The 27,942-nt window shown below is 36.0% G+C and overlaps 2 protein-coding genes across 3 annotated transcripts; one reads left to right on the top strand and one right to left on the bottom strand.

Moving 5' to 3' along the window:
- Nucleotides 1–6,871: 6,871 nt before the first annotated feature.
- Nucleotides 6,872–11,381, top strand: LOC121263669 (leucine-rich repeat receptor-like serine/threonine-protein kinase SKM1). Its single transcript, XM_041166700.1, has 4 exons — nucleotides 6,872–7,054; nucleotides 7,232–7,276; nucleotides 7,518–10,094; nucleotides 10,745–11,381. The coding sequence occupies exons 3-4, from the start codon at nucleotides 7,541–7,543 to the stop codon at nucleotides 11,110–11,112; spliced, it is 2,922 nt and encodes a 973-aa protein (XP_041022634.1). The 5' UTR covers nucleotides 6,872–7,054; nucleotides 7,232–7,276; nucleotides 7,518–7,540; the 3' UTR covers nucleotides 11,113–11,381.
- A 2,873-nt stretch (nucleotides 11,382–14,254) lies between these two features.
- Nucleotides 14,255–22,606, bottom strand: LOC121262756 (homeobox-leucine zipper protein ATHB-15-like). 2 transcript variants are annotated; one of them, XM_041165350.1, is made up of 19 exons: nucleotides 22,160–22,606; nucleotides 21,813–22,044; nucleotides 21,100–21,259; nucleotides 20,723–20,823; nucleotides 20,529–20,619; nucleotides 19,818–19,913; nucleotides 19,622–19,735; nucleotides 19,443–19,526; nucleotides 19,187–19,342; nucleotides 19,020–19,094; nucleotides 18,713–18,822; nucleotides 18,437–18,629; nucleotides 17,695–17,880; nucleotides 17,434–17,514; nucleotides 16,845–16,979; nucleotides 16,407–16,732; nucleotides 15,841–15,937; nucleotides 15,212–15,361; nucleotides 14,255–14,653 (listed from the first exon to the last, which is right to left on the bottom strand). In XM_041165350.1, exons 2-19 carry the CDS (start codon nucleotides 22,028–22,030, stop codon nucleotides 14,507–14,509), a joined length of 2,520 nt encoding a protein of 839 aa, XP_041021284.1. In that variant the 5' UTR covers nucleotides 22,031–22,044; nucleotides 22,160–22,606; the 3' UTR covers nucleotides 14,255–14,506. The 2 variants fall into 2 exon arrangements, with proteins under 2 accessions (XP_041021284.1, XP_041021283.1); XM_041165349.1 differs by having other exon boundaries at nucleotides 21,813–22,039.
- Between the last annotated feature and the right edge of the window lie 5,336 nt (nucleotides 22,607–27,942).

Genomic DNA, 27,942 nt, shown 5'->3' with positions numbered 1-27,942 from the left:
TGTAGGTGTAGGGGTAGGGGTAGGGGTGCCCTCGGCCTGGAAAGGAGAGCTCGCACTAGAATCTGCTGGCATATCCATGAACTCAAGCAAACAACAAATCTGAAATTATAGAAAACATAGCAAATATATAATGAACATAAAAAAAAAATTAGAATAAAAAATTAGACCATATAATTCATCAAACAATTGTAAAAAATTTAAAGTCATAAATTTTAGGCATTAAAAAGACACATTAATTATTCAAGTTATAAAAAGACTTATAGTGGTTTTAGTTATTTTTATTGTGTTAGTATGAATGTTCCAAATTTGTTGAGGACTTTGTCTTGTCACCCTAAATGCTTTCTTTTTACTAAAACAACATGTTTATGCAAATTCTCTTTTGTGTTCAAATGAATTTGACATTCATAATATATATATATATATATATATATATATATTTATAACTTGAAAGACTATAAGGCATAAGCATAGCAACTATATAAATTATAATGAACATAAAAAAAAAAGTAGAATAAAAAAAAGTTCCACTTGACATTCATAATTTCATATATATATATATATATATATATATATATATATATTTCATCTTAATTCATTATATTGAATTTCGAAATACCCTAGTGCATTCTTTTTTTTTTTTTTTTTTTTTTGTTCAATTTGGTAGGGAACATCAAATTCTGTTTTTAAACCCCTAAATTAATTTTTTAAACCCCTAGTGCATAGCAATTTTAAAGATTAAACCCCTAAATTAATTTAGGGGTTTCAAAGATTAAAACCCCTAAATTAATTTAGGGTATTTCGAAACCCTAAATTAATTTAGGGGTTTCAAAGATTGAAACCCCTAAATTAATTTAGGGTTTCGGATTGGGCTCTTTAGGGTATTTCGAAACCCTAAATTAATTTAGGGGTTTCAAAGATTAAAACCCCTAAATTTATTTAGGGTTTCGGATTGGGCTCTTTAGGGTATTTCGAAACCCTAAATTAATTTAGGGGTTTCAAAGATTAAAACCCCTAAATTAAATTAGGGTTTCGAATTGGAGCCCTATACACAATAATATTGAAATTCAGTGATTTACACACATTATATAATGCAAAAAAAAAAAAAAAATCACAGCACACAATTCACGGGTCACGGACTCACGGGAGCCATTCAAAATTTCAAAGATCAAACCACATGCACCATCTAAACTCCACAGCACACAATTCACAAAATCCCATCCTCCATCTCCGATAAACCCCATCCTTCCTCCAATCTCCATTAAATATGTAAATAAAAAAAAAATTGAAGTGTTGAATTTGGGTTTATTACCTTCGGAGATGCTGAGAGAGGAACCGGGTGCGAGTCCGAGTCGTGCGACGGGGATGGCGATGCTTGAACAAGGGACCGAGCGGCGGCTCACGGCTGCGAGAAGTAACTCAGAGAGAGAGAGAGGCGAGAGCGAGGCTGCGACTGCGAGAGTGAGAACTGAGAACTCGCCAACTCGGGGCTCGGCAGAGGCAAGAAGGGGGGGCTGGGTAGTGGGTAAGGACTAAGGGTTTCAGTTTTAATTTTAAACCCAGGCATGAAACGACGTCGTTTCATGCCTGGGTTTTTTTTTTTTTTTTTAATATATATGTAAATAACGTATAATATATAATATAATTATATATAATTATAATTATATATATATAATAATATCCGGCGGGGCGGGGCAGGTTATATCCGGGGCGGGGGTCACCCCAGCCCGCCCCCCCCCAGATGTTGCCCCAGATGCGGGCGGGTGGCCCCGCCGCCCGCATCTGACGGGCGGGGTGATCCGCCCGCCTAACGGAGGCGGGGCGGAAGCGGGTCGGGGCAGCGGGGGCGGGGCCCCGCTGCCTACCCTTATCAAAGAGTGCTTCTATACCCACACATGGGGGATCTCGATCCGCCCAGTGCCTTTTTTTTTTTTTTTTTTTTTTGCTTTTTCTTCATGCATTTTTTTTATCATTTTTAAATATATTTAAACAAAAAATTCACATCATCAATAAAAAATACTTACTTAATCATTAAGTAAAAAAAAACCAATCGGGATCCCAGTTAAGAATATCTAGTTGTGATTTTTGTATTTTCCTTTATCAAATCTTAAAAAAGTAAAACTATATTATCTCATCTTACTACCTAAATATATAATTCTTTTACAAATTATCTTATCTTATCTTAACTCAAAATATATCGTTATTATTTAAAATATCTAACCATCTCATCTACACTATGAATCCAAATCCGCCTTAGCGAGACCTGTGGATAGCCATAACCTTCGGCTTTATAAAGCTGGTCCTCGGTCTAAATGTGCAACGTGACATGTAGGTCATGTTCATAATTTTGACTGTCATGATTGTGTTTGGTCCCAATTCCCCAATCCCCATAGAGTTTGGTCCCAATTCCCCAATCCCCATAGACTTTGAGCATCTCAACCAAACCTGGGATCGCATCAAAATCTCACTTTTGCACGTGAGTTTCACACGTGGAATGCCTCCCCTAACTTTGGGGTTCGAAAGCTTTGGATATATATGGACCGGACCACCTTAATTAATTTGTCAAAAGTGCGTGTGAATGTTCAAGTCATTTCATTGGATAATTGCAATCCCATTCAAATCGGGGCCCAAGATGAAAATGACAAGGGTATGGACTGAACTGTGGCTCGGCCTCAACCTTTTGATTGATTGATAATCCATGTTGAACTTGCATCACCAAAGATCAATCAGGACGGCCCTTAAATCTTGATGATCATCATAGTTGCATTATATACCGAACCTAGAGATTGAACTTGAAAGATTTTGGAGGATTTAATCGAAGAAATCAGTCACTATTTAATACTCTATACTCTATATTTTATAAAAAATATTTTTATATTTTATAAAAAATACCTCACATTTTATAAAAATATTATAAATATTAGATGTGACCGTGTGAGAGTAAATAATAACTGATGCATAATAAATTCCTTAATTAAATCGTACATAGCAATTTGATGCATTAGTGCAATCTTAGTGGACCCTTGCGCCCGACATTTATAGATTCGATCGGATGCATATATATTGGAAATTTATTCTTTTGAAAAATAAAAATACATTCATGCTTACCCTCGTTCCCATTAACAGTACTTAATTAATTTAAGCATTATTAAAGTACTTTTTGGCTAAGTGATTGAAGTACTGGACCACTAACTAATTAATTAGAACATTAAGCCCTACAGATTTCAAAAGAGACAGGCAACCCTTCTTTAAGGGAAACTGGTCGGCTACACGTCATGCATACGTATATAATTAATCGAGGGAATATACAAAGTCATGATTCAAACAATTTAAGGGATGAAAAAGGGTCTTAAATAAAAAAATAATAATAAAAAAATTGTATATAACATGTTCAGAATGAAAAGTGCGACATTGATTAGTACGAGTACAAATGAAGCACTACTAATCCTCGTTTAGCTCTTTACAGCCTGGCTATATTAATTATTGGCATGCATGTACATATCAACTTCTAATGTTATCTAGTAGAAATGAATAGCCATAGCTGTACTGAGTGATCAGCTGTTGATCAAATATATCGCTATATATATATATATTACTCTGTGAAAATTGTTTATTTATAGTCAGTTCTTTTCAGTTAAAATGATTATTTTTTGTCAAAACGAATCTATTCTCTTCATATTTAATTATCATTATTGTCGCAAATAAATTGTCATAAATACTCATTTTCTTGTTGTATATATATATAAGTCCCAAAACATGATTAACAATCAAACTTTAATTGATCACATCTTAGATACAATATACATAAGAAAGAAGAAAAGGAGCGATTTAAATTATCTTTGCATGCATCTTATAGACAAAATAAGAATTAATTAAGGGAATTGCTCGAAACCAGGCAGGCGAACTGGCAAAAATAGTCAAATCAGTGGTTTAAAGTTTAAACGCTTATTGTAAATTTGATATTTTATCATGATCCCTTGCATGCAACATACTTCTAAAGCATGGTTTAATTATTGAATCAGATTCTCTCCTTGTTGTAAAGTAGTTTAATACTGAATCCTAACCCTGGTAATATTTTGATATTTGGGATGATATTTTATAGTTCAAGCAACATTTTCTTTTTAGTCTCAAACATGTTTACAGAGAGGCCGGCACTGACGTTTTTGCGGATAGTTTCGCCTCATCTGTAACCTGGGCAACACGTTAAGTTTCTCTTCTCTAGTTCAATTGCCTAAGCATATATATGCTTGGTTTGCATGCTCTGGATCGTGCAGGTGCTCCTAGCTTTCGGCATTGACTCTAGTTCTTTATTTTTTTACGGATCCTTTGTAATCTTCTTTTATTAATTTTCTTATTTCATTTTCTTTAGGAGCTTGGTTTTCGGATTTGATTGTAACCCCATGCTCCCTTTGTATACAGTATTTCTTCGACATAAGTAAGGGTTATCAATAAAATTGAGATTTCGACATCTTCCTTTATTCCTAAATTATAATCACATACGCTAATGCATGTTTCTTATAATTAAGACCGTCAAAATTGCAACAAAAAAAAAAAAATCTATATTTGAATAATTGAGTGTTGATTAAATTGGTCATTAATTAGTAAAGAAGACTAGGATGGAGCTAGAGTTGGTACAACTCGATCGAGCCAATTATTCTCGAAGTATATAGCCTTTACCGTACGTGGACCCAAATTTAAATATATATATAGCTAGATAGGTTGGGAGCAATATTTTCTCTTGGTTTTTAAAATACTTTGCTTTTTGTTTGCCTAACCCACGATCTCTAATATTCTTTCTGCCTCCCCAACTAATTAATTAGTGATAGGTTATATATATATGTATGTATTTACATAATATTCCAAAAGGCTTAATCTTAGTTAATTTATTATATGATTAGGATCGAAGTCAGTGGATCAATAACCACGCCGTGTATATATGCGTGACACCGCGATGCATGAGATCATATAACCTATATATTGATAGATATACTTCATTAATATTTTGGTTGTTGACATGTACATGAGCAACATGCATATATTATATCAAAAGTAGTGCTCCACAAGGAAACTTAGCAAGAATTTTTAGTCTATACATGAGATCAATACATGATTGTCCACTATTTATTGTTGTTTTAATTATTACAACACTTTTCTAGGGCTTTAAAATGGCCAAAAAAAGAGGAAGTGGAGATCAAAGGCTGTGGGTGGGGATAGCAAGGGTGTAAAACCCTAGAAAATGGAGATAAGCAACATGCAGCATGCCTGCCGGATGCGACAAAGACCATACACAGTACTGCATATTCCTTCGAGAAAGAGACTCCGGGTCCCAAAAGTAGAGCTCCAGAGAAAGAAGCTAACTCGGGTGCGCACGAGCACTAGTGTATGTAACATAAAGATTAAAGACAACTCACTTTTTTTTTTTTTTTTATTCTTCGATTCTTTTCATTCATGATCTGCTTCCTTCTCTGCAGTCTGCTTTACAACGTCCCCGCCCAGTAGTACTAGTACTGATCTTATTCTCAGTTCTCTTTGCCTAAGACTGTAACCCGATCCTATATATATATATATGACATGCTTGTGCTCTTTCTGATCTTGGCTAAAAGTTCTTTTCTTTTTCTTCTTTTTAATCTCTCTCTCTCTCTCTACTACGATCGAAGAGAGAATCCAAGATAATAATATAAACATTCCAAACAACAGGCCAGCGTACAGCTTAAAGAATATTGCTTTTCTTCTGTCTAGCTAGTTGTCCTTTTCTTCGATCCTTGAAATTACATCGAATTGATCATATTTATGTGGTCCAGCATAAATGTACGTATATAGTTAACAAGAGATCAGAGTTCGAAGATTAGTCGTTTTAATTTCATAATTTTGTAATTTGACAGTACTTCTACGTACTAATTAGTTAAACAACCAATGAAGACACGTGAATTAATTGGTATATATATATATATAGATCATTGATGCTTTAATGATTACTGGATCGAAGTCGATCCGAGTCATGAACCAGAAAATGGAAGCTGAAGAAAAAAATAATGATGTCGATCTGACATGCATCGCGAGAAGGCTAATCAGGTCGATCGATTTGGACTAATTACGCAAAAGAGACGATGTCCAAAGTTTAGATTTCTGAAGAATATATAATATATGTATTGAAAGTAATAATTAGGTCAAGCTTGTTTTGGATGATTTAAGCTTATAAATTATCCAACACTACTACTCTAAGCTTGTTTTGCAGCATTAATGGTTGTCATTACCACTAGCTAGCTATATATATAGCAGCTTCACTGGCATGGGTACCCTTATTAATAATGGTACAGCCAAAAAAGGTTATAATTAAGGCACCACATACGAACGTACGCCATTACTACAACGTCCACCATCAGCTATATATATATATATATGAATTTTTTACGATAAAAATATATATGACTTTTATTACAAATAACTGACCACAAATTAATTAATGTATATACCGATTTGAAAACTTATTCAAAAGCTAGCTAGCTGCAAGTGTAAATATAAGCACAACATGAAATATTGAAAGGCTTATAGTTTCAGATCCACATGCCCATAAAACTTTCCAACTTTTCAACGGTTACAGATCAAAATTCTTTTTACTATCCCAAGTCATTACTCATGATCAGTATATACTGATCAAATTAAAGAGCGTTTTGGTGAATATATAATCCGACAAAATCAGAGCCTTTTTCCAAACATCTGTCCCTTATTTACCTTTCAACTGTTCGTGTTCAAACATCGATCATTAATTCTAAAGAAAGTCAAGGTGTTCTTTCGCAATTATTCCCCCTGAATCGTGCATGCTGCTCCTTAAATTGATCTACTGCTTTCACCCTCCTATTTAAGCACTCATATCTTACCGTCTCTCACCCTAGCTAGCTATCTGCCCTAGTCTTCAATACTTCAATCCACGTTTCTTAATTATTACATGAAATCTTCTGCCTTCGATATGATATCATTCTAATCCCTAATCTTCTTTCTCTCCTTTGCATAAATATTATGTCCAAAAGAGTTTAAATCATTATACGTGCATGTGCTGGTAATTCTCTTTTCTTTGGTAGTACTGTAATATTAATTGAAGTTTTACCCGACACACACTCGATCGTGCACATATTATTTGAGATGAATTTATTGCATGTTAGTCTTCTCGTTCGTGTTAATGCCTGAAACTATATATTACACGTCGTTTGATTCTGCTTTTTGTTGTTCATTGCAGGTTTAATAGTGCTTGGTTCGATTATAATATGCCATGAATGTGCTGGTAAGTATTTTATTTTATATCCCAGATTAGAACCAATTTTATATCGAAGCTTCTTGTTAATATTTGGTTATTTTATTGTCTCCTTGCCTTTTTTAACAGCCTGGGATACTAGAAATTATGATCAACATCTTCTTTGGTGGAGAGAATGCTGTTATATATATGTTATTTTAGTAACTGAAAAACTCATCTTTCTCAGTCTAAAGCTGTGATTTTTCTCTGATTTGAACCTTCTTTTACGTAGATGTTACATAAACTAAGCTAGACATGATGGCAAAGAACGGAGCTAAAACATGTCGGCCATGGACATTGTTGATCGTGTTCTTGATCATCTTGTTCTTCACTCTCCCGGAGGTGTATGGCGAGGAATTAGAGGCTCTCTTTTCGTTCAAAGGTTCGATCAAGGACCCTTTAGGCTTTCTTTCCAACTGGAGCTCCTCTACCAATTTTTGCAATTGGCACGGCATCGCCTGCGACAACTCTTCCCGCGTTAACTCAATCGAGCTCTCCGGAAAAAACATCTCTGGCAAAATTTCTGCCTCAATTTTCCAGTTGCATTATGTCGAAGTTCTTGATCTCTCCAACAATCAGCTCTCCGGAGAAATCCCACGTGGTTTATTTTCTTGCGCTTCTCTTCGTTATCTCAATCTTAGTAACAATAACTTAACGGGATCGTTGCCCAGCATTTCCGGTTCCCACCTTGAAACATTAGATCTGTCCAACAACATGCTTTCGGGTACAATTCCAGACAACATCGGATTACTTTCGAGCCTAAGATATCTTGATCTGGGTGGAAATTGTTTGGTGGGAAAAATTCCAAATTCCATCTCGAATATCACAAGCTTGCAAGTCTTTACTTTGGATTCTAACCAGCTAGAAGGTGAAATCCCTCGTGAAATAGGCCTTATGAAGAGCTTGAAATGGATTTACATCGGCTACAACAATCTTTCGGGCAAAATTCCAGATGAGATTGGAGACCTGGCTTCTATATATCATCTTGATCTTGTCTACAACAATCTGAGTGGACAAATTCCACCATCTCTCGGGAATCTCAGCAATCTTCAGTATCTCTTCCTCTACAATAACAAGCTCACGGGTCCTATTCCAAGATCACTTTTCGACCTCAGAAAGCTGGTCTCGCTTGATCTTAGCGACAATTCTCTTTCGGGTGAGATCCCGGAAGTTATTGTTCAGTTGCAAAACTTGGAGATTCTTCATCTTTTCTCCAATAACTTTACCGGAAAGATTCCAGCTGCTTTATCCTCTCTGCCTAGGCTTCAAGTTCTCCAACTATGGTCGAACAAGTTATCCGGCAAGATCCCTGAAGACCTAGGAAGGTGGAACAATCTCACTATGCTAGACCTTTCCTCCAATTCTCTCGTCGGAAAAATACCCAAAAGCGTGTGCAACTCGGGTCGACTTTTTAAGCTCATCCTCTTCTCGAATTCTCTCCAAGGCGAAATTCCCAAGAGTTTAAGTTCTTGCAAAAGCTTACGGCGAGTTCGTATCCAAAACAACCGTCTCTCCGGTGATTTATCTTCTGAATTCACAAAACTGCCGCTAGTATACTTCTTGGATGTCTCAGGAAACAATCTTTCTGGCAGGATCGACGGGCAAAGGTGGGATATGCCGTCACTGGAAATGCTGAATTTGGCGAAAAACAAGCTTTTCGGGGAGTTGCCGGGTTCATTCGGTAGTGACAAGCTCCAGAACTTGGACTTATCAGAAAATCAGTTTTCAGGTGAGATCCCCCAAAGCTTTGGAAGATTATCAGAGCTAAGGCTACTAGAGCTAAGTGAAAACATGCTCTCTGGTAATATTCCAGAAGAATTGTCTTCATGCAAGAAGCTTGTGAGTTTAGACCTCAGTCACAATCAGCTAAGTGGCAAAATTCCAGTCAATCTCGCTGAACTGCCAGTTCTCGGCCTGCTTGATTTGTCTGCAAACCATTTGTCCGGAGAAATTCCACCAAATTTAGGAAGAGTTGAATCCCTTGTGGAAGTGAATATCTCTCAAAATCGCTTTCATGGAAGCTTACCGTCCACCGGAGCCTTTCTTGCCATAAATGCCAGCGCGGTTGCTGGCAACGATCTTTGTGGTGGCGATACTTCCAGCGGTTTACCGCCATGCAAAGGCATAAAAAGTCCCATGTGGTGGTATGTTCTCGCTTGCTTTTTAGCTGCGTTGGCAATCTTTGCTCTTGCTACACTTGTCACTGTTTTCATTAGGCGACGAAAGGAATTGGAGTTGAAAAGAGTGGAAAACGAAGATGGAATGTGGGAAATGCAGTTCTTTGACTCCAAGGCGTCAAGATCCATAACAATCGACGATATCTTGTCATCGACGAAACAAGAAAATGCCATTACGAGTGGGAGGAAAGAGATTTCATACAGAGGGAAGTCTTTCATGAACAACATGCAGTTCGTCGTGAAGGAAATCAATGATGACAATTTAATTCAACCGGGCTTTTGTTCTTTTATCGCTAATTTCGGTAAGCTATGGCATCCAAACATCATAAGGTTGATCGGAGTGTGCCGGTCCCAGAAGGGTGGGTTTTTGGTTTACGAGTACGTGGAAGGGAAAATTTTAAGTGAGATTCTTCGTGACTTGAGTTGGGAGAGACGACGTAAAATTGCCATCGGGATTGCGAGAGCGCTACAGTTTTTGCATGGCTATGGTTCGCCGAGTGTTCTGGTCGGTCTGCTGTCGCCGGAGAAAGTTCTGGTCGACGGGAAAGATGAAGCTCGCCTGAGTTTGGGCCTCCCTGGATTGGTTTGTACGGACACCAAGTCCTTCCTTTCTCCCGCCTACGTAGCCCCAGGTGCGTGTATAATTTACCCTTTATAATAAGCGCGTTAAAAACTTATAAGAATATATATTAATAACGATAAATCATTTGTAAAGTTTCAAATAGATAATTAAGTTTCATACAATTTTTTGTAAAAAAATATATCACATATAAAAAAAATGTAAAAAATATTATTCTTTATAAGTGAGATCTATTTTTTTTACAAATGACTAATATGAAACTTGTCGATCTATTTAAAACTTAGAAATTATACCTAACATTACTCACTAATAAGAATGATACTTTTGGTAGTTGCTAATAACGGACTAAACTAGTGTTGTGCCTAAAACTTAAGAAGTGCTTTGAAATCGACAACTTATAAGATGACGTGTAATTTATTAGATGATATAATTTGATGTAATACATTATTAATAATAATAGTTTACAATTTGACGTAATATGTTAAATAATATGTTAAATAATATCATTTTATAATTTTACATTTGTATAATGTTTATAAACTAAACATTTCTCTTTTATATATACATACATACATGCATATATAGTTAATTTGGAGATCTACAAATACGTATGTACTTAGCACTCACCATGCATGCATATACTTAAGGCTATATATATACATATATGGGATGTATGACCTAGAGTTTTTCTTTTGATTGCAGAAACCAGACAGATAAAAGATATCTCAGAGCAGAGTGATATCTATGGATTTGGTCTCATCTTGATCGAACTGCTAACGGGAAAAAGCCCCGCCGACCGGGATTTTGGCGTGCATGAGAACATGGTGGAGTGGGCCAGGTATTGCTACTCAGACTGTCATCTCGATGCTTGGATCGATGGGATGATAAGGCCACATATTGCAAGGAATAATGAGAAGGAGATCGTCGAAACCATGAACCTAGCCCTCCACTGTTCCGCCACTGACCCCATGGCTAGACCATGCGCGAGCGATGTCTTGAAAACCCTGGAGTCTGTTTTTACACCAAGGTCTTGCGTTTCTGCCCTAAACCTTTCATTAACTTATAAATAGATTTTCAGATTTGGCCCGGCCCTACGATTTTTATTTGTTTTCCTTTTTAACAAATAATTATTAGCTTTTGTTTAATTCTCATGCAATATATATATATATATATATATATATATATATGTGGACTTGAAATATGGATATTACTGCTGAAATGCTTTTGTTAATGCCTAATGGTGGTATGTTTGAGTACGTACTAGTGAGTAGTACTGTAATTTATAAACATCATGTAGCTAATAAACTAAATGCCATTATAATATGAAATAATAGAGCCTTTTATGCACGTTTTGGTAGTTCTTTAAAACCCAAAATCACCACCATGATTTGTGTTAATAGAGCTTATGCTCTAATATCCTAACAGCTTGGAACTTTTTTGTTTATCCCAACTCTGGGCATCCTAATTACTTATCACATATATGCCAGCAGCTTGTACTTAGTGATCCTTACAACAGCACAGTCAATTTACAGGCCGGCACCAGTATTTTACTATTCGAGGGGTTGATAGTACTATTGTCTGTCCCGTACTTGTCGGGCATGCAGTCTTTTGGATGGATGTCTTTTTTTTTTTTTTTTTTGGGCCGAGTAACACGAGCACAAAGCTGCATGTAAAAGGCTTTTCACGAAGTGATAGAATGGCTTTATGTGCATTAGGCTCACATGATCTCAAAGACTCAAAAGATTTATACCTTTTGTTGTCAATGGCTTACTTTAGAATTTCATCTCGTATTAATATATATATATATATATATATATATAGCACTCTATATACAGTACTTTTCATAGTACATTATGAAAAAATATCTCGTCAATGGAGAAATTAAGAAATTACTGATCAATTAATTCCTTGATGAGTACTTAAAGATATATTTAATTGTAAAATTGTAAACCCATAACATAATTTGGTTTGATATAAAATGGCAGGATGTTTAAGTTTTGATCAACTGAACAAAATGAGGGGTACTACGGAATCAACTCAAAGTGAACAGATTAAGATCCTCGACAAAGAATATTCAATCACTAAAGAGCAATTTAAGCATATAATATAAATAATATGATGACATTATAAAGGGCAAACCAGCCTGGTTTTGCTTTCAATTCCTGTGCACAGAATTCATATTTGAAATGGCTGGCTGTCAAAAGCCTCAAGATTTTTAATCATATTTCTTGGAGACCATGCAAATGCCTCTTCCACTCCATCTTTTTTACTCAAGAAAGCTACAATTTCCCCTTCCTTTTGCTTTACTTTTTAGATCATATAACAAAAGTTTGTCATGTCTGTTATTTTGTTTCATCCAAGACAACTAAATAATTGCTTGTGTTTCGATTTTTAAAGTCATCATTACTGCAGTAACGATCCGGCCAGCTACATTGGTTTTTTTGGAGGGGTTGCCGGGGTTAAGCATGCATGTTTCAACACCTTAGATAAATTGAGATGGAAAAAAGAAAAGAGGAAAAAATAATATAATAAACTAGTCTAACACGCTTGAAGTGGCCTTATATATTGGAAGGCCCCGATAAAACCAAATCACATGGTCTATACTTTAAAAGAACTAGTCAATGATATATTTGGAGCCCCATTAAAATCTTATAAAGAGTAAGAACTTCTCATTCTCAAGTAATGTAGGATCTCATACACCACCTACCCTTATCCTTATCATATGGAGTACCACAATCTCTCATTCTTAAATTTCCGATGTACTTATCGGGCCAATATTCTATTGTAGGTGGCACGACTCAAGTTCCACAATTTTGGTTGGGATAAATTTTGATATCATTTGTAATGCCCTAATAGAAAATCCAAATCACATGATCTATACTCCAAAATGACTACTCAATGATACAATTGGAGTCTCATTAGAACTTTATAAAGAGCAAAAACTTCACATTCTCAAGCAATGTGAGATCTTATACACTATCTAGTATTATCTTTATCATATGGAGTAACACATATCCACATACAAAACTCTAAAAAATGGCTTCTCAACTCACTGTATTGACATGGCCATTGATGAGCTTACATAGAGCCATAGAGGGATTGTGAGTACGTAACTTTAGTATGTCAAGTTACTGTTTTCCCCCATAACAGTATGGGAATGCCACTGATCGTACATTAAACGGATTTAGCTGCATAATCAAATTGAGATAGGGCTAATTTGTTTTTAGAAACAGAGAAAGTGGGTTGAGATGGTTAAGTAATCATATACAAATAATTGGAGTACTAGATAATCGGACGAGATGGTTAATGCAACTTATGTGGATATAAATGGGTAATCGGACGAGATGGTTAATGCAACTTAGGTGGATGGAAATGGGTAAGTTCCAAATCACTAGAAATGACACTGGATTCGGATATAATTGCTTAAGAAGTGGGTTGTGACTGAAATTGAAAAGTGGAACTTGGGTGGATCGAGTAGAATCTAGATAGAAACAATTGATGGATGTCTTATATAAGTGCTCTAATGAAACATCGCTCTCAAATTATTATCTGTTAAAAAGCTTGACAAGGACTGTTAAAAGGAATAAAACCTTACCATTTAAGTGATATGGATGGAGGTTGAGAATAGAATAACGATGATGACTTGGTTATTCAAGTTCAAAGACACAGAAAGTATATCTATACTCTATAGTGCAGCTAGCGACATGATGCCAATTATCACTCTTCGGTGGCTGATTCATCATGTGAGGAATAGAACTAGGTTCAACTATCAAGGATTGGAAATTTCTGGAAGTATAGGCCTTTGGCTAAAACAGTAAGATCGGAAACTTATGTCTGAGAGAGTTCGCTGAATTTCGCATAAAATGGCACTTTCCATCGTCAACAGTCTTATTTTTCTTGGTGTAACTTCCTGTTCTAAGCCTGTAGAGAACTCCTATAGACTTTCAGTGCCCTCCATCTGATTTAATAAGCCTCTTTTTTCTCAGCCCCCATATTAATTTCCTTTTAAAAAAAATGCACATGATAAACCAGAAGCAATATGCAGCTCGTCAAAGGAAGGCAAATCAGTTTTATATACAGTGGTTCCTATGGGGGAAATTTTAAGTAGGCTGTGCAACTTTGATTCTTAAACAGGTGATGATTCTTAAACAATCAACAAAAAGGATGAGTGGGGAAAAAATAATAGGGGTATGTGAAAAAAGAACTTAAGGATAAAAAGGAAAGACAGAACACTAGGATTCATGAATATAGCATAAAAGCAGAATATAGGAGAACCAAAAATGGTGGGGGTGGAGGACCCCAGATGCCTTTCGGTGCAGCATGTTCATAACAGTACAAAAAGGCATTAATCTAGGGTATCTCCATATATACCAAAAGGATAAGAGAAGATATTTGTCTTTCAATCGATCTTTTCTTTTTTTTCCTTTTTCCCCTTCATCCTAGGATGTTCTGTCCCCAATGTTTTCAGACGAAAGACCAGTTGATGAACATGAAGCAGATACAATGAGCATTCTCCTCTTCATTCAACACCTTCCATGCCACTGCTCTCTCATAGGAAATTGGCCTCCCCATGCTAGACAAGCAAATTCCACCTTGAAGACACATAAAACCCTGCTCCCATGCACAAAGGAAAAAGAAGAGAGAGAGAGACATTAATTTACTGTTCACAAACAAAATCAAAGAATTCACGTTCTCCTTTTTAGAATTTTGAGAAACTACCCATAAAAAATAAAAATAAAATATTTAAGTAGATTGTTTTTTCTACTGTTTCTCTTAACAAACAAGTGAATATTTTTATTTTAGGTAGATTGAGTTCCACAGTGATGCCATCATGCCAGATAGGTCCATATTATTAGTTTTCTTCAGGGTTTACAGCCATATGCCCGTATTATCAGTTTTCTTCTAAATGGTTATTAATACTAATATCATTGGCCCTTTAGCACTTTTATTTATTAATATAGGTCATTATACATTTTTCCCTGAGAGGCCTTGTTTAATGGGATGCCATTGCCCTTGAAACTTCTGTACATATATGATAACGCAGAGTAAATTTCTTGCAGGTATATATGGTCATCTTTTCTTTTCTTTTGATATCATTCTTCCTTTGAGTGGGTTTTTCTGTTGGTAAAAAAAATTCGAGCTTTTCTGGTGTATTTCAAAGCACTCTACCTGCTGCATTATCTGTGGGAACTCTGAACACAGGATTTTCCTTCCATTGTCATCAAAAATCTTTTCCAGAGTAATATCTTGAAGCGCAACCAAGGTTGTCTCAAGCATGTCAAGACCAGCCTGATTTGCAAATGTAAAAGTCGGCAGTGCCTGCATAAATTACGCAGAATACAATTACTGTGCATTTCAACAGATAGCAATTCCCATCTATCACCATGTGAAAGAAGAAGAGAAATATTAGCGAAAACATTATAACATATCTACGTTTCTATTATTAGCATTATATAACATAATAAAAGAGGAAAAAGATTAATGAAACAACTCTGAAATACTTAAGGTAGTAGATATCAATTTTGGTACTTTCCACTTTGGCAGCTGAATAAGCATATGAGCTGGTGGGAAGAGGATATTATTGTATATAATGCAAACCTCAAGGCCAAATTCCTGTGGAATTTTGCACCGTTGAAGGTTTGCAACATTCTCACTCATAAAAAAGGGTTTAATAATAATTGAAAAGTGATTGACCTTTTATGAAAGAAAGAGCACAAAAATTGTTCTAAAGAATATAATGCAGACCTTGAGTACAGGCAGAGTACTTAAAGGTTTTCTGGATTCAAGTTAAAGAATACCTTTAAAGAGCAACACATGACAGCATCTGAATGATGCCAAAGAGTTTTGAGATTCGATTCACTTCCTTCGCTTAGTAGTTCAACCCCTAGATAGCACCTGCAAAGCATATCAAAACATAAGATACAGATGTCCTTTTTCCCATTATTGGTAGTGGAGCATAAGGCCATGCTAAGTGGGAACTTGCGCTAGATCCGACTCCAAATAATAATATTCTTATAGAAATTGTTATAAAATGGTAAATAAAGCCAATCACTCTGAAGACAAAACAAGTCCCAGTTGAGTATACTCAATGACTATTTTCTTGTATGAAAAAGTCTCGGAAATACCAAATATATATCAACTTTCATCTCATTAGCCTTTCCGTATTAAATGGCAAGTCTTCAGCTTTTAAAGCAAGGGAGTAAAGGTATAGTTCTTGATTTTGGATATCCAAAATCAGTCTCTTTCCAGTAAATGCGACCAGAATGCATGTCCAGCGAGAGTGGTATATGCTAAGTCTCTTTAATTGTTATTACAGAACTCGAAAGACATATAAATGCATTATAAAATAAATAAATTGGCACACCTGTAGCTGTGACAGATCCATTGAGCAAGCGTGTGAGCTTCAGGAGTGCCAGGTGGTGACCGAAAACCAGCATGTGAACTAAAACAAGAAGGAGAAAGCGCCAGTGCCACCCTCTGTACAGATGCTATAATACTCCGGACATACTGTCGTGCCATGGCTGCTACATTGTCTTGAAGGTGGACTTCAATTGCGAACTGGAATGCTATTGTCATCACAGATTTGGTGCTCCCACAGTGGCCAGAATTTTCACCAGATGCTTTGTTTCCAGTGGGTCCAACTTCAAGAGCAGAGGCAAGATCAAGTGTGCGGTTTGGGCTGGAGGAGTCCTGGGTTATATTCAAATGATATAAAATTAAGAATAAAATCCAGAAACTCAAACATGATGGGGGAAAGAAAAGAGCAGATGGAAAGCTATGTCATATAAGATTAAACACATACAATTCCAGAGTCAATAGGAATAATACGAAAACCGGAGGGTATAATTGGTGCATCATCAGAAAAAGAGGAATCGATGGGAGCAAAGATGAGCTCGGCACAGGTCCCAGCAGCATTCTCATCCACTCCACTACAAAGCTGCAGATAAATGCAACCACAAAAAGTTTTAATCAGTAAATCAATGTAGTTCAGAGGTATTTGCTAAGCTAACTACTTAGTCACAATAACTAAACAAACATAGAATTAACCCCGTTCAATCATACATTTCCCGAAGAGAATGAGGTCTAACTTCCTAGTGCTAGTGGCTGATGGATCTTATCATCAACCAATGTTCAAAGTGAAAACAATAAATCGAGTGGATGATGGATCTTATCATCAATCATCAACCAATGCTAGTGGCCGATGGATCTTAACAGTAAATCGAGTTCAAAGCCTAAGATTCAATTGTGCAGTGCCTTGCTCTAGAAGTAAAAAGGAAAGAAGAAAATTTAAAGCAGAGGCCTATTCTAGGGCTATTCTGCAGATAGTAAACAGTTTAAATAATGATGATATCCTGATAATCCCAACCATACGGAAGAAAACTATTACTTACTTGCAAAAGGAAGATGTCACCAGCCATTATCATGTCCTCTCGATAGTGGCCCATACTTTCAAGCTTAATGACCTCCATAAACTGTTTTCAAAAAACCAAATTTTATCAAATTGGGGGGAAGGCATTGGATAGTACCAAATCATGATGATTCACAAAAATGGCAGCAAAACAGAAAAACAGACACTTTTTTTTAGAGTTTGTGGGGAAAGGGGTTGAAGGCTGATTATACTGGTGACTATAGTTTGGCACTGAATCACTTGCCTCTTCATGCTCAATTGTGTGAGCCAGCGGAAGAATGACCTGACTTCCAAAACTTGCAGTTCGAACTCCTAGTAAGCTAGAAGGACCAGCCTTAATGGCAGCAGCTGAATACGCATCAATACTGCTGTCTGCCCACTCCGACCGGTGTTCTCGCAGAAATCTAAGAAGTACTGCAGGAGGCACATTCTACAAGAATAGAAAGAAAGTATGAGTCAAGACTAAATACAATAAAGATAATTTAACTGATGTTTTAGCAAGAATGTCCTTTAAATTGTCGTTGGAATTTCCCCATATTTGTTAACCTGATGCAGACTAGATATATACTTGATTTTTCGGGTCATTGATATGTAGGGGTTTTAACAATTATATTTGCCACTTAAACTGCTCTACCTATAGCATATCAGAAGTGTTTAACCAGGGCCGTCATGAGTTCCTTTCGTTGAGAGCTTGGATCCAAATTCACATACAGCTCACACAGTTGGCCCAGAGAGACATGAATCACAAAAGTCATTGAGTGATCATTCTCCATCATTTCCCTAATACCCAAAATCATACTAGTTTGTTTGACATACTTTACACTTCTGACGCAACTTGACACTCGTGAAACCATATTCACCAAGAAATAGATATATTGTTGTATTCTTTTTATTATTTAAGGTCATGCCATTGCAGAAGAAAAACTTGATTTTTAATTTTGAGTTCAGCAAATTCCTTGGTGTCATTGTTGATATTTTATCCTTACTTGTAATAACATGGAAGCTTTTGCACATAGCACCGCATTGCTCATAGACGGAAATCCATTAGCATAAGAAATATCTCCACCCATCATCTTTGCAGGAGATGAGTTCACAAGAACGGTAACATCATCAATGCCATCACTTTCTAACATAGACCATCCCTCAACTGTAAACCCATTAACTGCTTCGTTAAACCCCCTGTACAGTAGTGTGTTAGATTCCCAAATATCAAAGTCAATCGATTATTTAGAGGAATAATTTGAAGAAAAAATTGAGTGTACTTGCTCAATCTCTGGCTAAGAGCACGTAAAGCTGCAGGTCTCCTCCCCCAACCAGTGACATTTGGTTGCTGAGAAACTTCTTGAGAGATCTGCCTCAAATGGCGCAAGGCCTGAGTGAAATGACAATGTTATTCAGAGCATGAGATAATTTGCAGTTACAGTTCTGATCCCCTCCCCCCAACCCAAAAAAAAAAAAATATCTTATTCAGCTAAAAAATCTCAACATGTTGTAGTTCCAGTTCATTGAAACAGTACGAGCATGTAAAATCTAAGATGATTAGATGGCTCTGAGGGGAAGAAGTCTTACCGCCATCGTTGTCTTCTGAGCAAGTAGTGTTGAAGATTCGTAAAGCGGGCGCAACACTTCAGGTACACTCCAAGGCTAGTTTAAGAAAACATCAAGTCAAAACGATTATGAGTGTCATGCAAAGGAATGAGTTTGCTTCAGCATACAAACCAAGAAAATCTGCGCACCTCTAAATCCATATGATCTACTATATGAATAATTGATCCACCCCCTTCACAAGGTCTAATCAGATACCCACTGGGTAGCATTTCTGCTCTCACAAATTGTTGCACAGCTGGCATGCTCGGGCCATTCTGAGTGTTGTTAAGTGATCTTTCACAGACCTAATACACACCATACAATCATAAAGATTCTTAGCAAGTTTCAGGCAGCAAGGCATGGCAAAAACATGAAAACACCATTGTTATTGAGTTTGTTGCATACCACAAGACTACCATCCTCTAAAACAGATGTGTAGCGCAGCAACCAGAAGTCACGAGCCGGTGCCAAAGTTGTAGGTGCATATAGCTAAATGAAGACAGTGAAATCCTAATTTGTTAAACAGGTCTATATATAATTACTACTAAATCGGAAACGACGGCCGATAAAATACTAGCAGCTACCTGCATGTAAAGAAGTTCAATGGTTCCACCATTTCCAGTGGACAACGCATTTAAGACATCCACAGCTCGGCAACCACGGAACCATGAATGCCGATCTTTGAGGATTTCGGCGACCTACATAAAACGTAGTCATGAGTCAAACATTCCATAAATCTCCAACCGGAAAATGTTTTAACAATCGATCAGCAGAACATACTCTCGAAGGTTCTAGACCAACAAGGCCACATGCACGTGCTGCCACTCCAGGGCAACCATGAGAAATAGCAATGATTCCAATGGAATCCGGACCAGGCTGCACAGATTAGAAAATTACATCAAGGGCTAGGAATTCGGGAATACTTGTTACTTAGAAGAGTTTCAGAAACCGTCTAAATTGGTGCATTAAGATAAAAATGTAAATCAAGTTCCATTGTCTTCGTGAAGAGACAGAAGGAAATCATAGAAGATAAGATATCAAGATAGAGGGAGTTTTGGTCTACCAAGGAACAAATTATCCAGTTTGGATGATTTCAAAAGAAAGCTAGGATGATTACTTCCTCTCTTTATCTACATGATCTTAATTTCAAAAATTAGGAGGTCAAGGAAGGAAAGATTAGGGGGAGGAAAGGTTTTCTACATGATTACTTTGAAAGCCTATATCTTTTCAAATTATAGACCATCGTGTAGAAGAAAATAAAACAAGTAGCAGTACTGATTACTTGATTGCATTCCTTAAGAAGACATATAAAAAAAGGAGTAGATTGGGGTAAAGGGGGAGATTTTAAAGAATAGATCGACGATTTGTATATGCAAGACGTTGCTTAGAGGGTCATCAAGGGTTCTGTTAATTTACCTTAGTCGACTATGACAAAAATTAGCTGGAATAAGGTTCAACGCTCTGAATAATGATAGGAAAGAGACCAGTTACCTTCATCCCAGGCATTTGGACCCACTCCACAGCAGTTCCGGTGGCCTTTGAAAGAAACTCTGTTAAAGTCTCCTCTGCAAGGGACATGAGTCTAGAAAACATACAAAAAAAATCTCATAAGCCACAGGAACAAGAGAAAATTGTCGAGCACAAGAACAGGAATTCACGCAACAAGAAGTAGCATTCCCACTAACCCTGCAGGGCTTGCATCCCTTGGTGGATGCTGAGAAGTCAATTGGTGTTGACCACTGGTCACCACCGACTCACAACTCGTGTCTGTGGTGGCTAAGGTTGCCTGCAAATTAAAGCACGGAAACGTAAGTCAAAAATCAAAATGGGAAAACTTCGTAACAATAGACAAAAGAAAATTTTATAAGAAACATTAATAGAATCACTGAAACTATAAGACTCAGCCTCAGGTTAAGTGGTTAATTTCATTTCCTTATGAGCCAAAACGAGAAGGACTTGAAACATTAAAATTGGTTTTTTCACTCTTCCTTCATTTTCTAACCAAAAAAGCAACCAAACAGACCGGCAAACGATAATAAGTGGATGATCTAGAATTCCCTACATTTTGTGTATGTTGGCGGAAATAACTGTTCTCGTACACGAGCTGTGACACCTGCTTCTGCAACCGATCATTTTCCTCCATCAGAAGCTTATTCATCGCAGATAACTTCCTATTCACAGCTTGTAGGCGTGATGCCTCTTTTCGCTGCTTCTCTCTACATCTGTTCCAGCAGAGAAACATATAACACATAGGTCAGCCCGCAAATTCACTCCCTCACTAAAAAATTGATTACTTCATATAGCTGAAAAGAGAAATATAATATATATTTCTTGGCTTGGAAGACCCAAAAAAATAAAAAATAAAACCTCGATCGACACATCCAGTGCATATCGCCCACCTCATATTGAGAAAAAATTATGATAGTTCAGGGTGAACCAAAATAAAACACATGAGGAACACAAGTAAAGTTGAAAACATGATTTCCTTTTAGGTGCTAATTGACTGCTTCCAATTTCTAACAACCAAACAAAAATTCTTTTTGACACGAATAAACTAATTTTCTGATTCGGATTGAATTTTGCATCTCATAGCAAAACAGATGCAGAAGACCATAACGAAGCAGCGCATCCCCAGTTTTTGCTGTTTTTACTTATCTCCCATGTCCTTTGCTAAATGTAAATTAAAGCTTTGTGGAACCATCCAAAATTCAGATATCAACACCAACAACCCGTTGCAATTCTGAACACTACTACAAGTAGACGAAAATACGATACCTTCGGTTTTGGAACCAAACTTTGATCTGCTTGGGCTCGATGTTGGAGAGAATAGGACATTCCCTTATAAGCTGTTGACGGCGCATGGAGCTGGGTTTGGGGCAGTCGTGGTAGAGTCTTTCGAGCGCCTCAACTTGCTCAGGTGTGTACCGAACATACTTGCCGTTATCCAACCCGTCCTTATTGCCATCTTTGCAGGCCGAACTCACCGCCATCATCCCCGGCCACTTCACTTTCACCCACAAAGAAAGAAAGAACAAATCAGAATACAAAACTACTCAGAGAAGAAAAGGAAAAAGAAAGTTCAGATCTTAATTAAGATAATACAGCGCAAAGAATAGGATTACCGTCTGTGATTTCGCTTACGAGAATAAGCGAGAAAAGCGAAGGGATCAAGACAAGGTTTGTGGAGCCATGGAGGTTATAATACCGAAGAGACAGACCTGGCACCAGTTCAGGAGTTTGTGCTTTCGTATGTTTTTATCAGAGAAAAGAAAAAGAGTTGTGGGCAGTATATTTCGAGTTTGAGGACTTATAGGAGCAGGAATATTGGGATTTGGGAATCTTACAGGAGAAACCCCAAATACCAGACAGAAAGAAAATAAATGAGAGAGACCATTTTATTTTTTTCTGTTTTATTTTCACATCAATCTTTGCTCCGCTTTCTCTTGCTCTGTTTAGCGTTTGCCTGTTGCTTTTGCTGCTAGCTGCTGTTGTTTCCTTTCAAACTCCTTTGTTTGTTTCGCACTGTCCAACATACTTAAATCTCCACCTCCCTCGGCCTCCCCCCCCTTCTCTCTCTCCCTCCCTGTGTAGTGTGTAGTGTGTGACTTGTGATTGAATAAAGCAATACGACCCAAACTCCAACTTCGCAACGCGTGCGTTATGTGAGCATGTTTGGACGGCAACGCCACCTCTCCACTTCGGGTGATGATCAGCATGAAAATTAGCTCCTTTTTTCTTATCCTTCTCTTTCCTCACTTTGCTGATTAGGCTAGTATCAGTTCTTCCATTCACATGAAGAATTCTCCAAATACACAATCGAGTTAGATTGTTTAAATATAATATTAGATATCAACGACTCATTAACGTACCGTCTACATGATGATGTGCTGATCTCTTCATGAATCTGTATTGAATATAGTACATACTCTTCTTAATATACATATATATATATATATATATATATATATATATATTCAAGATCTAAGAAGAAGAATATATAATTAATTTTTCAAAGGCAAATTGTGAAACGCCCAATAATAATTTTTCCAATCCATTTAAAGGGAGGGAGAGTATATTAATGTATTATAAGTTTATCGACGTGTGTATTTTTTTCTTCTTCCTATATATCAATTATATATAATATACCCTATCTGATCATGACATATTGCATCGGCCCATTATTGTTAAAACATCAGAACTAAATGAAAATAAGTCTAAACTAGCTCGCTCCTATTCACTTGATCAAAGTTCAAAACGACATGATCTTCAGTTGAAAGAAAATTTAAGCACTCGATTTTTAGTCAAAAATATCTTACCAAACTTGTCACCAACGTTAACTAACTTCAAGACATTTCGCTCATATATAAAACAAATTAATGTTGATCATATAGTAAATAAGTAAGTCCAAGGAAATTATTTAATCTTAAAAGAGTATTTACTTGCATGATTTATCTTATAACTTTTAAAGATAGGGTTTTATCATTTATGGTGTTTAAGATATATACAAGCTAGCTAAGAGGTCGTATGTAGTACTACTCGATCCAAGGTGGGAATGAATTAAAACTCAATTCGATCATTTCATATAAAGTGAATAGAATCAATCAAATACAATGATCATTACATTTCTAAGAATTAATGATTGAATTAAAAAGTGAAATGGTCAATACAAGGGCCTGATATTAACAAACTAATGTGTGGTCTTTTACTTGAACCACAATAATATATATATATAATATCTCCCGGCCTTAAAATTTGAAAACCCTTGAAAATAACTTCAAACGAACGAGTTTGAATACAATTTAATAATATAGTTGATCTTAAAAGGTACTAATGTTATAAGCCTAATTATAACTGATCATATTCAAGACCATGGTAAAGATCAGTTACAGTACGACCTTTCAAACAAGTTTGGAAGATCGATCATGGGTCGATTCATGCATGATTGATTCCTTATTTATTATATATGCTAGCTAAGATTATAATATGCCAATGAAATTAGGTCGTCTGAACCAGAAGTAAAATAAAAATTCCAAACCGGCCTCCCTTTGAGTTTTATTCAAAATTGGGCACCATGAAAAGGAAAGTGCAAATAATTGCTTAAAAAACATAGAAAATGGCAGACCAACTTAGGTGGGGACTTTTGATTCTTGGGGCCGGGTGATGGCATCCAAAGATATATATATATATATATATATATATATATATGTATATAGACCCCTCCCCCCCAAAATAAACGTTTAAAATCTTTGAATATATATATATATATATAAATTGTTTGTTTTTGGGCAAACCCAATTGGTTTAGTCAGAAATGGCCAATAAAAGTGTCGTGATTTGGGGTTAAAAGATAAGGTGGGAACATGAATACATAATGGCCTAACTCAAAAGAAAAAGGCTATGTATTATGTGAGTGGTGTACATGTTTTGTTTATAAACAACAAAAGATGTCAACAGCGGTGGCAAAAGGATGTGGGCTGGTAAAAGAGGTAACATTCCCCGCCACTCACGCCAGTACCATAGAATTTATAAAAGCTTAACAAAAAAGATACCACCTTTGCATATATTTGTGTTGTGTTGTGCTGGTGAGGGTTTAAGCTGGTGAGAGGATGACAGGTGTCGTACCCATATGTGTTGCGTGAGTTCAACGCCACCACCAGCAGACCATATCCTCGAGGATGGACCCATATTTCATTTTGTAAACACCGCCCTCTCTCTCTCACGCGCGAGGTTACAATTTAGCTCCCCACTATCCCCTACCATTTTTATATATATAAATTTTACATGTACTTATTTTTATATATTTTTTATATACTTTATTAATATGATTAGTTAAGTATTTTTTTAAATATAAAATAATTATTCTAATAAATCATATTAATAAAATATATAAAGAGTGTAAAAGTGAGTAATAAAACTCTTTTATATATTCCACTTTCTTGATTTTTCTTTTATTATTACATTCTTGATTTGTAAAAAATCAAGTATTAATTGTGCAATTAATTTTATTGTTAATATATTGTATCTTTTGTAATGGATGCCACTGCATGGGATTACGGGTTGATAAAGAAAAAAAAAAGACACTTCTCTGGTAATATAGATATTTAGTTATGATCAAATTACTAGTGTTACTTTATGTATAAAACGTTGTTAACTCTTAATCATATTTGTTGACGTTCATATTTTATATTTTCATGTGTCAAATAGTAATTACTTAAAATGTGCTACATAATATATATGAATATGGATGACAAGAATAATAAATTAAAAAAATAACAACTTATATATGTATATATATGCTACGGTGGAGTAAGCGTTTCCTTAAATTTTTTTCTTTTGCAAAATGAGTAGAGACATCTTGCCAATAGTCTATAAATGACATCATCCATTATGAATTTATGGGACCAAATAAAAGAAAAATATTTTATTTACAAAATTTTTTTATAAAAATAAAATTTACGAATTAATATAGCTTATCGAGATATATTAAATTATAATTTTTTATTATTACAAAATAGACCCATACACCCAATATATACCTGCCCCTAATATAATTTGGGTCTTTTTACTATGACGCCTAACTCTTATAGTTAGGTGTGTCTTTGGTACAATTGTAATTTTTAGGCAGTGTTTAGATGTCGAATTGAATTAAGTTATCTATGAAAAATAATAAGTTGAGATGGTGGAGTGAGTTTTATAGAGTCTATCTAAGATGTGTTTAGATGTTAAGATGAGTTTAAATGTATTTATGAAAAGTTAAAAAAGATTGTGGATTTTATGTATAAAGAAGTGTTGAGTTAAAAAATATTGTGGGTCTCACGTGTAAAGAGGTTTTGAGTTGAAATGAATTTTTTAACTTGAAAATTGAGTATTTAGATATTAGAAGAGGTCTAAATCGAACTCAACTCAACTCAACTGAATGTAAACTAACAATCAAAAGAATCCCTAAAAATAAAAATAAAAATACACAAATATAATTATATATTGATGATAATTTTTTTAAAACATTGTTTCGTTTGGAATCTAAATTCATCTCAATTAATCATTATAATTTTTTTAAATCTCAACATAAAATATAATAAATAATTTAACTTTTTTAAATAACAAAATAATAATAATATTAAAAAAATAATATTTTATCATTTCAACTCAATAAAATTCAACATTTAAACTTAACCTTAAAAAGGAAAAAATTACAAGAACAAAATAACATTTTCCATATAACTTTGTCTTTATTCTCATCAGAATTTGCATAAAGGATGAATGAAACCTATTTCTTTGTTAGAGATTATACTGTTTTACCAAATTAGGTTGAATCGACGTGACGGCCTTTTGTCCAGTCCAGTTAAATAGATGCGACTGATTATTCTTTTATTTATTTTCTATTTTTGTTTAAGAGTATTTTATTATTGTCAATTCAGAAAGCATATACGGAGGGACCACTAAGGTGGTTCGGCGGAACATGGGTGAATGTAGATGGGGACCACTAGAGGAGGAACGCGTGGCATAATCTTTCGGCGTGTCAGAGAGTACCGGCACCCGACCGGACATTCCCTCCACGCCTTTGGAAAGCGTGAAGTTGTGGCTTCGTCAACGTTACGCACTTTTTAACCTCTCTCCCACACTCACTCCCAACTCCCAACCCTCTCCTCTCTCATCCTTTTCTGTGTGCCACCGACGCGCCCTTATTCTTTTGTCCTTTGCTCCCCTCATTGTCCTTTTCCCTCTGCCTATTCGAATAACCCATCTTTCATTCCATTATTTCCCCCCGTTTATTCCTGCTCTTTCCACATTGAATTCAACGAGATATACTGACGTACGTGATTTCTTAAATCTATGATAATTTTATAATTAAAATATTTATTTTTAAAAAAATAAGAGTTATTTTTAAAAGATAAATTCTGTTATTAATTAATAAATAATTCAATATCAGAAAATAAAACGAGAAGGTAAGTAGTATAATGATAATTTTTCACCTTGTATGTGGTCACGGGGATAATGTATATATACAACTGCCATACAGAAACAGAGGCTGATGCGTGAGTACTGGTACACGTTGTAGTCGTGGACTCGAGAAGGCACGCCAGCGACCAAAAGTGAAATTCTACTTTAGCCCTACATCGCCAAGCACAAAGTTAATGTGGGGGAGTCGATACAAAAAGGTTGCCGGTGAGCGTGGGCCGACAAGGAAAATAGGGAGGGGCCCCACAAGCGGCGAGGTAATAGAGAACGGGCCCACATAAGCCCTTAGCTGGGGTGTTCATCATTTGGTACGGTCACCCTCATAGTATGAGCTGTCGTTTAATATTTATTTATTCAAATCAGATTATTCGGCGGCGCCACTGTGTGATGTGTGACGCAAACGTAAAATCTCTCTCTCGTTTTTATTTTATTTTTTAACTGAACATGCGTGTCTGACGTGGCAGTTTGAAACTTGATAGGCTTACGCGCCTGCTTCAGGAGCGTGACTAAGCTTGTGGCTCGTTACTAATGTAGAAATGGACCGGATCTCGTAACCAGGTCTAAAAGGTATTTTAAGAGACTGAGTATAGTTACAAATAGACCACAAGCCCAGCTTAAATTTAGTTAATAAGGGCTTCTTTCGATCTTGTTGTTGGCCCAAAAGGTCGCCTGTTTTTAATAAAAATTAAAAATGCTACTGCTTTTGTATCTCCAACAGTTATTAGTCATCTTCGTTCTTTTCATATCTATACTACAAGTCGTTTTGGTATAACAAAATCAGGGGCAGGCCTAAGGCCTAAAGGCTGGGGGGGAAATAGCCCGGCCCAAGCTGAGACGATTCTTGATGGACGGGGAAGCTTTGTCGATTAAACCCATTTGCTTCAAGATTTAAAGCCCGCCCAACGCATACAAAAATTCCCATACTTTTTTCATTGATTTTAATATAT

Source organism: Juglans microcarpa x Juglans regia, chromosome 4S, assembly GCF_004785595.1.
Source record: "Juglans microcarpa x Juglans regia isolate MS1-56 chromosome 4S, Jm3101_v1.0, whole genome shotgun sequence".
NCBI lineage: Eukaryota > Viridiplantae > Streptophyta > Magnoliopsida > Fagales > Juglandaceae > Juglans > Juglans microcarpa x Juglans regia.
The sequence above is the reverse complement of the archived record's forward strand: the minus strand, read 5'-3'. Positions and strand labels throughout refer to the sequence as shown.